At 37.4% G+C, this 10,658-nt stretch overlaps 1 protein-coding gene across 6 annotated transcripts; it reads right to left on the bottom strand.

Moving 5' to 3' along the window:
• LOC107630539 lies at window positions 4,370-8,401 on the bottom strand. 6 transcript variants are annotated; one of them, XR_001618316.2, is made up of 7 exons: window positions 7,923-8,377; window positions 7,771-7,831; window positions 7,413-7,538; window positions 6,532-6,850; window positions 5,076-5,201; window positions 4,882-4,934; window positions 4,370-4,630 (listed from the first exon to the last, which is right to left on the bottom strand). XR_001618316.2 is itself a non-coding variant. In XM_016333711.2 (7 exons), the coding sequence occupies exons 4-7, from the start codon at window positions 5,776-5,778 to the stop codon at window positions 4,478-4,480; spliced, it is 417 nt and encodes a 138-aa protein (XP_016189197.1). In that variant the 5' UTR covers window positions 5,779-6,107; window positions 6,532-6,845; window positions 7,413-7,538; window positions 7,923-8,401; the 3' UTR covers window positions 4,370-4,477. The 6 variants fall into 6 exon arrangements, 2 of the variants coding, with proteins under 2 accessions (XP_016189197.1, XP_016189196.1); XM_016333711.2 differs by lacking the exon at window positions 7,771-7,831 and adding an exon at window positions 5,694-6,107 and having other exon boundaries at window positions 6,532-6,845; window positions 7,923-8,401; XM_016333710.2 differs by lacking the exon at window positions 7,771-7,831 and adding an exon at window positions 5,694-6,107 and having other exon boundaries at window positions 7,923-8,401.

Raw genomic sequence — 10,658 nt, forward strand, 5'->3', positions numbered from 1 at the left:
CAATCATTTTTGTTTTCTATTCAAACACACTTGTTTCTATCTAAGATGTTCATTCGCACTTCAATATGATGGATGTGATGACCATGACATTCATCACCATTCTCAACCTATGAACGCGTGACTGATAACCGCCTCCGTTCTACCTTTGATTGAATGAGTATCTCTTGGATTTCTTAATCAGAATCTTCGTGGTATAAGCTAGAATCCATTGGCAGCATTCTTGAGAATCCAGAAAGTCTAAACCTTGTCTGTGGTATTCCAAGTAGGATTCAGGGATTGAATGACTGTGACGAGCTTCAAACTCACAAGGGTTGGGCGTAGTGACAGACGCAAAAGGATCAATGGATCCTATTCCAGCATGAGTGAGAACCGACAGATGAGTAGCCGTGCGGTGACAGCGTACCTGGACCATTTTTACTGAGAGGACAAATGGTAGCCATTGACAACGGTGATCCACCAACACACAGCTTGCCATAGGAGGAACCTTGCGTGCGTGAAGAAGAAGACAGGGGAAAAGCAGAGATTCAGAAGACAAAGCATCTCCAAAACTCCAACATATTCTCCATTACTGCATAACAAGTATTTAATTCATGCTCTTTTATTTTTCACAATCCAAACTGATAATTATAATTGATATCCTGACTAAGAATTACAAGATAACCATAGATTGCTTCAAGCCAACAATCTCTGTTGGATTCGACCCTTACTCACGTAAGGTATTACTTGGACGACCCAGTGCACTTGCTGGTTAGTGGTACGAGTTGTGAAAAGTGTGATTAAAATTCGTGCACCAATCACATATCTTGTCCTCGCACCCATCTTCTAATTGATTGCTTTGACTTTGTCCGGGTGACGAGAAAGCAGAATTCTCATGGAAGCACCAAACCACTCTCCTTGACCCATTTAATTGAGCGCTACACCAAACCATGTTCTTCAATTTTGAGCTTTTAACCACAATGAATCTAGATTTACAACGCCTACCACTAAACATCCTTCTCTTTCGCTTAATTCCACAAAACGCCCTAAGTTGGCCATCCGTCTCAAGCAAACCATACTCAAGTGGGATAATAAAGCTGAGAGTTAGAAGTTTTACCCACTCAAGCGGAGGATTGGATGACGAACTAGGTGAAGGAGTTCCCAAGGGTCTTGATAAAGCATGCTCTACTCCAGTCCATCCTTTTCTGGAGGGTTCTACCATTTGGCAAGGTTCTTCAAGTTTCTTCTCATGCCAAGCTTCCTCAAGTTCACACTCTTCTTCACCAATTTCTTCAATTTCTTCCCATCACTCTCATCATAGATAGGGGGTCTAGTGAAGTCTATCTCCTCATGAAGTGCAAGCATTTTGGGGGAGGACTCTTCAAACTCGAAAGGATCACATGTTGACGCGGAATCATCATAGATAGGAGGGCTTGTTGCTTGGAACACTTCTTCCAGTTCTTCACTTACAATGGGTTTTGAAGGTTGTACATCCTTCTCAACCTTGCTTTCCAATCCACTGGGAGAGGGCTCAACAAGATCGTCAAGGGGGTTGATCAATGTGCGCAAAAAATCACTAGTGATAGAATCCACTTCCTGATCATTTTCCTTCAACTCTCCGTTTACTTCCGCAACTTCACTTTCCTTTTTAACATCCTTTATGAGCTCAACATATCCCAAACATCTATCCACTACTTCTTTTTGTTCGCTAATCTCTATCTTCTCCTCTTGTTGCACTTCTTGCTTCAACTCTTCTTCCCCACCTTGGAGCTTCAAGTTTATTCCCTCGCTAGGCTCCTTGATAGTTTCTCCGCATTCAACAAGGGGAGTACTTAGGGTACACAAACCTAGGTGAGATGTTAGGTGATTCACGGCTTCTACCATGCTAGCTATCCTTGCTCTTATCTCCTTAAACTTAGTTTCATCCTCCTCTTGTCGCCTTAAGATGCGAGATTCGAGGTCTCTCAGTTCTAATATGAAGGCTTCGTCGGGAGGTGGTGGTGCAAGATGGGGTTCAGTGTTTGAGGGAAAATTGTCGATGTTGGAAGGTGGTTCATATTGGTGAAACTCTTGAGGTGGTGTGTGTAGAATTTGTGGTTCTTGGGGGTATTGGTATTGGGATGGTGGTTATTCAAGATGTGATTCAAATGGTGGTTGATATGGTGTGTATGAGTTATGGTCATATGGAGTTGAATGGTGATGTGAGGCTTGTGAGTATGGTGTGTGGCTATATTGAGGAATGGGATTACATCCATATGATGATTGTGGTTGACAACAACAATGAGGGTCATCACACACATTAGATTGATACACAATAGGATCAGGATTATACCCATAGGAGTTCGTAGGAGGTTGTTGCCATGAAGGTTGTTCATAAGTTTGAGGTTCCTCCTATCCTTGAATTCCAAACCCTTGATGCATATCCTCATTGGAGCTTCCATTTCCTACAACATAGTTTGAACTACACTCATAGCCAAAAGGATGAGAATTCATAGTGAAAGAGAAAATAAAAACAAAGAACAATAAGAAACAAAGAAGATAAAATCCTAACTAGTATAAACTAGCAAACAAACCAAAATTCAAGCTATTCACAATATATGCAATAGCCAATAACATAGGACCATTGCTATCCCCGGCAACGGCGCCATTTTGACGTTCGAATAGTTTGCTCGATGGTTTAGATTTTCTTCTTGTAGAAAGAATTACTTCGTTGTAAGAATAGCTCCAAACCAACAAACAATTCTCACATAAAAAATTTGGTTTTGTCACATGTACAAACCCCAATGAAAATTAACAGAAGTATTTGGACTCCGGGTCGTTCTCCCTAGGACAACAATGTAATGCTTAGTTATTGGCTATGAAGGGGTAAAAAGGGGGTTTTTGGTTCATGAGATGACAAGAGAATAAATTTAGCAAGTGAATAAAGGAAGTAAGATAAAGAACTCTTGGCTAAGACTTGGGTAATTGAGATCACCATCCTTGTCAACAAACCGAATATTGATAATCATGAGAGGCCAACCTATTAAGTCTACTTCCCAAAAGCTTTAAGTACGTAACATTTACTCCTAAGCTTGAAGTACGTCAAATAGATTTGATCATATCCACCCTTAAATCCTAACCTACCTACTAATTAACTTAGTAGTGGATTAGCGTCAATGGGTGTCAAATTGATCACCATGGATTCTCAAATCACCAAATCAATCATACCCAATGACTCAAGATTACTCAATTTCCTTGGCTTAGGCCAAGAGTTGAAAAAACTACTCAAAAATTAAAGAGAGCATTTCATCAAACACATAGAGTGCAATAAAGGTAAATATCATAAATTGCAAAAATAATAAAATCTAACAACTACTAAGTGCAAGAAAAGTAAGATCGCAACTCAATTCATCAATAAATAGGAACATCAACATTAAATTGTATTAAAAATAAATCAAATCCAACATCGGTTCATCATCACAAAAGAGAGCAAAACGAGAAATTAACATCACAATTAAGAAGACTAAGATGTAGGAATGAGAAATTATAAAATAAACAAGATGAGATCAAGTAATTGAACTTGAATTTAAGATAATCTACCCTAATCTTGGCTAAACTAATTGCTCCCCCTTTGCATGCTTTTCTACTCATTCCTTCCATCCAATACTTGCCTTATAACCTGAAATCACTTAACACACACATCAAGGCATCGAATGGAATAAAAATGAATCAAAATTATCACTTTGGGGCTTAAAAAGCATGTTTTTACACTTAAGCAAAATTCAAGGGAGAATCACAAAACCATGCTATTTTATTGAATAAATGTGAAAAAAGTTGGTAAAATCCCCCAAAATAAGTACAAGATAAATCACGAAATTGGGGTTTATCATCTATCACCATGCTTTTGTGGATCTTTCGGCACGCTTTTTTTGGGCATGCTTTCATCTCTTGCCACGCTTAAAAAGCGTGGCCATAGGTATTAACCTATAGCTACGCTTGAGAAGCGTACCGAAAAGTGTACATATCGCCACGTTTTTAGAAACGTGCCCAGTGAGATGATTTTTGCTACACTTCAAAAGCGTGCCAATAGAGAAGATATGGCTACGCTTTTTAAGCGTGCCGATAGGAAAAGATATGGCTACGCTTTTTAAGCGTGCCGATAGAAAAAGATATGGCTACGCTTTTTAAGCGTGCCTGTTGATGATTACGAGAAGATATGACTATGCTTAAAAAGCATACCAAAGGCCAAAAATATGACTATAAGTTGGATCAGAATACTTATAGCTATACTTGTTTATGAATCTTCCTAAGTAAATATTGCAAAATTGATATATAATTTTAAATCATAGTTTGAATGACTAATTTAAATAATGGAAAATTTTTTATATAATTTTAATTTAACCAATCCAACATACATAAACTTTCATCATATTTGTCAACAAAAAAATAAAATTTATTATTTGAAAAATACAACATACACATCATCAAAGCTGTAGGAAAAGAAAAAGTCAAAATTTGTGATTTAAAGAACAAGAAAATAGTTCTTGTGTGAAGACCAAAGCAGCTTTGGCTCATTTACACCTTTCACAAGTTCTAATATGAGTGACTCCACACCTTCCTCATCAATGACCAAAACCACTATTTCAGCTGCCTCCTTAGCTAAAGCTTGAACCTCCTAGAATATAAAATAAATAAAATCAGATTATGTATTGAATCAGTTGAAATATATCCACAATCAACAGAAACACTCAATTCTTGAAAAAGAGCATGTATGAAGGATATTCTTAATGCAAGCTTCCCTATAAGGATGTAAGAATCAGCTTTCTTTTAGTGCATAATAATATATAGAGCCTTCTTACTATGCCAATCAATAGAATTCTAAGAAACTATTAAGTAATTTTGACATACATGTTGGGAGATAAATACCTTTGCAGAATTACTCAACCTCCTTGTAATTCCATTAGCTTGTGGCGCAGTTCCTATACAAAGGAATTTTAGTAAAGACAACTACTTAATAAATGTGGTTTCTTGGAATTCAATTATATTCTAAGAACAATTATTAATCAATTCTCAAAGAAATATCTCCAAAACATGCTTGAAATTGCAGCTCCTAGCCATACCCTCATTGGAAGATGCACTGGACATTGACAAAGCATTTTCTTGAAAAACTTTCAATCTGTAGGATTTCTTTTTCAAGGCTGACGAACCTCTCCAGAATTGCAGGTGTGCTAACGGATCGCACAAATCTAAAAAAATTGCATAGCATGTCTCAATGGGATGAAAAGATTGGATTGATGTGAATTGGATGAAGGACATAGGTCATGAACAGAGCAAAAAATGCACAACATGTAGTCATCATTCAACTATTCTCCAAATCTACAAAACCAAGTAAACTAATTCCATGATTAATGTGATAGTCATCATTCAATTAGTTGGATTTCATTCATCAGTCCCTGCTTAATTAACTAATAATTAAGAACATTTAGAAATTCCTAAGTCAATATGCATTTGAAAAACCTTTCCCAATTATATCTAAAGCACTTAAGCACTTTCAATGCAAAGGTAATCGACTCATTGATTCATTGATTCAGGGGTTCTTCAAACTTAATTGGAAATAGGATAAGTACTCTATTGAAACCAAAGAACAAATGAAGAATCAATTTCAAACACCATGATTATCCATAAAAGAAAAAAAGTGAAAAGAGGGAAAACCAGAAAAGGGGGCAAGGAATAATCACATTTCAAAGGTGGCCTTGGAGAACCAGAATGCAGAATTGTTTGAACGGAGACAATTAATTGACTATCCACCTTTAGAGATCTCATCTTTCACAAACTTGAGATGAGAAACAAAAGGCTCAAAATAAAAGACAATAGAGAGATGCAGCATGGCACATCATATCACAAGCCTGTTTAGTGAGGAGACACACAACTGCTTCAAGAGAAAACCTTTCCGGTGATGGTAGGGCCTTATGTTATTTAATGCCTCAACTCCTCAGGCAGGAAAATTAATTACCAAAATTTCAAATCATTTGGATATAAATAAAAAATTATATTCAAGAAAATGATATTCACAATCTGGATAAGAACTCCAAAAGAAGCATGTAAAAGGAAAGAGACTTCAGTTTTCAAGTCAACATTTCAACAGCTGCTTCCTGCAGATTCGATACAGCTCATCCATGAATTAAACAACCAAACTGAAATATGTTATAATTTATAGAATTTGAATACAGTTATGGCAGTACTAGCATTAGCAAAAGTATGTACACATCCATACACAGATATATATATATATATAAGAAAATATAAAAAATTAATTTTTAGTTAACTAACTTTAAAATTCAGATTTATATTTTAAAATTTATAATTAAAAATTTATAATGTAAAGTAAAGCAACTGTCAGTAAGTTTGTACTTAATATTTTCTGTATGGAAATAGTATATGTTTGTGTGATAGAAAATTTTTAATTTATATTTGTATTTCTACTTTTACAATTAAACAAAATTCTAACTATTGTGTTAGTATTTTTGTGAGTAGAGTATCCAAATGCAGCCATTATTAATATATACAAATACTTACTGGATCAGCCCATTTTGCAGCATTAGCTTCTGCGATTTTCCTTCTCTGCTCAGGAGACTTGGGACGTCGTTTGCTACCTGGTGGCCTCACCATTTGTTTCCTTTGTTCAACACACTCTGACCACTCTTGCTTCAGCTGTTTATCCAAGATTCCATACGAATTCCTCTGCAGCTCTTCTAGCTCAGCATATCCTTTTCTTGAAGCTTCCACAATTAAATTCTGCCACTCAAAACAACATGCCTCCTGCAACATCTTTTTTCTAAGCCTCCTAACCCATCCCATTTTCACTTCGGCGCCAATCTTCAGTCTTGATTCTGTGCTGTGCAATCAATATGGAAGATAAGTTTGAGTAAAAGTAAGTGAAAATGGAACTAATCAGCAGAGCAGCAGTGAATTAGCAACATCTTTCAAGAAAAAACTTACGTCTGTGCATGCCCAAGATTAGCCAGCTTCATTTTTATCCGCATTACCAAATTTTATGAAGGAAATCAGTTAAAATTTTGAAACTAAAATTTGAAAACCCAATCATCAATCTAAACCTGTTGCGTCAGTATTAATACTAAATAATAACCCATTTAAAAATTACTACCATTAAGAAATTGTTTAGTGAGACCAAAGAGAGACAGGACACGTGTAAACTTGAACATTACATATTGGCCAGTGAAATACTCAAGATTGAATTATAACTCTCCTTCATTTGCAATGAACAAATTTTTATGGCTTCACTAAAATCAACTAGCCATTGTTCATAATTCTATCAAAGCTCAAATTGAATGACATAATTTAATTCACCTTCCCGAATTCCCTATCAACTTAACAAGGTGCACAGATGCTTTAAGTGAGCTTCATTTGAATGGAAATAATTGATGAATAACACTCACCATATATAATTTTATCTGCTTTGCAATCCATCATTGATTAAAACTTGCATCTCCATATTGAGCTCCTGTTTAGGTCCATTCACCATATTGGTAGTGCTGAATCCGCCACAAAAACTTCTGAAAACCCTAATATACGAGAAATAATAGATTAAAACTATATCAAACACAGGTAAATATAAGTTATCCCACCAAAACTCTTCTAAAGAAATCATTTGCCATGTTAGTCGGCTATGCGAAATAGATCCAAATTGAACCATATATCCATGTAAAACTAGAACTATAGAACTTGAAGAACGTCGAAACAAGTAAAAGGTGATGAATTAGTAATCACTAATCAGATATTCAATCAAAATAGAACCTGGAAATGGAAGCAGAAGCTGATTCTGAACGTTTTATCATGTCACTAACAAAATAATCCCCTGAATAAACAGACTAATTTACCTAAATTTCCAAAATAGAGAAGAAATAGAGGAACATAGAAACAGAGAATCAAAGGGAGGAAATACTTACCAGTGTTTACGGTGTCGATTGAGGGAGAGACGGCAACAATTGAGGATTCCGAATCCAACGAGGGTTTGCGAGAGAGAGACCACTGAGGGAGTAGAAGGCCACACCGATGCGTTGATGGTGTGATAGATAGAGGGCCAACGATTGAGGGTTCCTAATCCAACGAGGGTTGCGTTGATGGTGCAAGGGTTGGGTGCGAGAGTTGAGAAACAGCTAGGGTGTGACAGAGAGACGGTCGGGTGCGAGGGTTAGAGGGTCGGGTGCTAGGGTTGATGAACATGAAGCCGAGCTGGCAGTGATGAAGATTGACGATGAAGGCGAGCTGGGTGCGATGAAGATGAACGGTGGAGGTTTTTACGAGGGATTTGAAAGTGAAGATGAAGATGACGACACAGCTTCACTTTTAGGGTTAAAAAGTGAATTTGGAAACAATGTAAAACCTAGTGTATGCTTTTGTTATCATTTTTAGGGTTAAAATTGAAAACTTGGAAAAAAATGAAAAGAAAAGTAAATTGTGAAAATAATGGGTGAAAAATTAAATTTTGGGGAGGGAACTCTACTGGCATACTTTTGTAGGGTGCCAAAATAAACATAGAATATGGGCACGCTTTAAAAAGATGACCATTGGAAGAAAAACTAGTCACGCTTTTCAAGCGTGCCGATATCCCTTTATGGCCACGTTTTTCAAGTGTGCCGAAAAAAAGCGTGGCCAAAATTTAAATCAGCGGCCACCATCGTAAAAGCGTGTTGATTTCTCTCAAAGCGTGGCAAAAAAAGCGTGGCCAAATTGTAAATTAGTGGCCACCCTCGTAAAAGCGTGCCGATTTTTCTCTATGGCCACGCTTTTCAAGCATTGCAAAAAAAAGCATGGCTAAATCACAAATCAATGGCCACCCTCGTAAAAACATGGCCATTGACCCCTTTTGGGCACGCTTTAAAAGCGTGGCAAGAAAAAAGTGTGCCGACAGACCTTTTTTCTTATAGTGGTTGGACGCCAGCTACTCCCTTTGGGGCGTTGGACGCCAGGAATGGGGTTGGTGGCTGGCATTGAACGCCAATTTTGGGCCTTCATTTTCAAAGCAAAGTATAGATTATTATATATTTCTAGAAAGCCTTGGATGTTAGATTTCCATAGCCATTGAGAGCGTGCCATTTGGACTTCTACAACTCCAGAAATGCTCCTTCGAGTGCATGGAGGTTAGAATCTGATAGCATCTGCAGTCCTCTCTCTGTCTCTAAATCAGACTTTGCCAAAACTCCTTAATTTCAGCCAGAAAATACCTGAAATCATCATAAAACACAACAACTCAAAGTAGAATCCAAAAATATGAATTTTGCACTAAAACCTATTGATGAGCGGATATTTTATACGCTTTTTGGGATTAATTTCTTGTAGTTTTTAGTATGTTTTAGTTAGTTTTTAGTATATTTTCATTAGTTTCTAAGAAAATTTCATATTTCTTGACTTTACTATGAGTTTGTGTGTTTTTCTATAATTTCAGGTATTTTCTGGCTGAAATTGAGGGAGCTGAGCAAAAATTGGATTCAGGTTGAAAAAGGACTGCTGATGCTGTTGGATTCTGACCTCTCTGCACTCGGAATGGATTTTCTGGAGCTACAGATGTCCAATTGGCGCGCTCTCAATTGAGTTGGAAAGTAGACATCCAGGGCTTTCCAGCAATATATAATAGTCCATACTTTGCTCAAGGATAAATGACGTAAACTGGCGTTCAACGCCAGTTCCATGTTGCAGTCTGGCGTTAAACGCTAGAAACAGGTTACAAGTTGGAGTTAAACGCCCAAAACAGGTTACAACCTGGCGTTTAACTCCAAAAACAGCCTAAGCACGTGTAAAGCTTAAGTCTCAGCCGCAGCACACACCAAGTGGGTCCCAGAAGTGGATTTCTGCACTATCTATCATAGTTTATTCATTCTCTGCAAACCTAGATTACTAGCTTACTATTTAAACAACTTTTAGAGGATTATTTTGTATCTCATGACATTTTAGATCTGAACTTTGTATTCCTTGACGGCATGAGTCTCTAAACTCCATTGTTGGGGGTGAGGAGCTCTGCTGTGTCTCGATGAATTAATACAATTACTTCTGTTTTCCATTCAAACACGCTTGTTTCTATCTAAGATATTTATTCGCACTTCAATATGATGAATGTGATGATCCGTGACACTCATCACCATTCTCAACCTATGAATGCGTGCCTGACAACCACCTCCGTTCTACATTAGATTGAATAAGTATCTCTTGGATTCCTTAATCAGAATCTTCGTGGTATAAGCTAGGATCCATTGGCAGCATTCTTGAGAATCCGGAAAGTCTAAACCTTGTCTGTGGTATTCCGAGTAGGATTCAAGGATTGAATGACTGTGACGAGCTTCAAACTCACCAAGGTTGGGCGTAGTGACAGACGCAAAAGGACCAACGGATCCTATTCCAGCATGAGTGAGAACCGACAGATGATTAGTCGGGCGGTGACAGCGCACCTCGACCATTTTCACTGAGAGGACGGATGGTAGCCATTGACAACGGTGATCCACCAACATACAGCTTGCCATAGGAGGAAACTTGCGTGCGTGAAGAAGATGACAGTAGGAAAGCAGAGATTCAGAAGACAAAATATCTCCAAAACTCCAACACATTCTCCATTACTGCATAACAAGTATTTATTTCTTACTCTTTTACTCTTCATAATTCAACTTGATAATTATAATTGATATCCTGAC

The sequence above is a fragment of the Arachis ipaensis genome, chromosome B03 (assembly GCF_000816755.2).
Source record: "Arachis ipaensis cultivar K30076 chromosome B03, Araip1.1, whole genome shotgun sequence".
Classification (NCBI taxonomy): domain Eukaryota; kingdom Viridiplantae; phylum Streptophyta; class Magnoliopsida; order Fabales; family Fabaceae; genus Arachis; species Arachis ipaensis.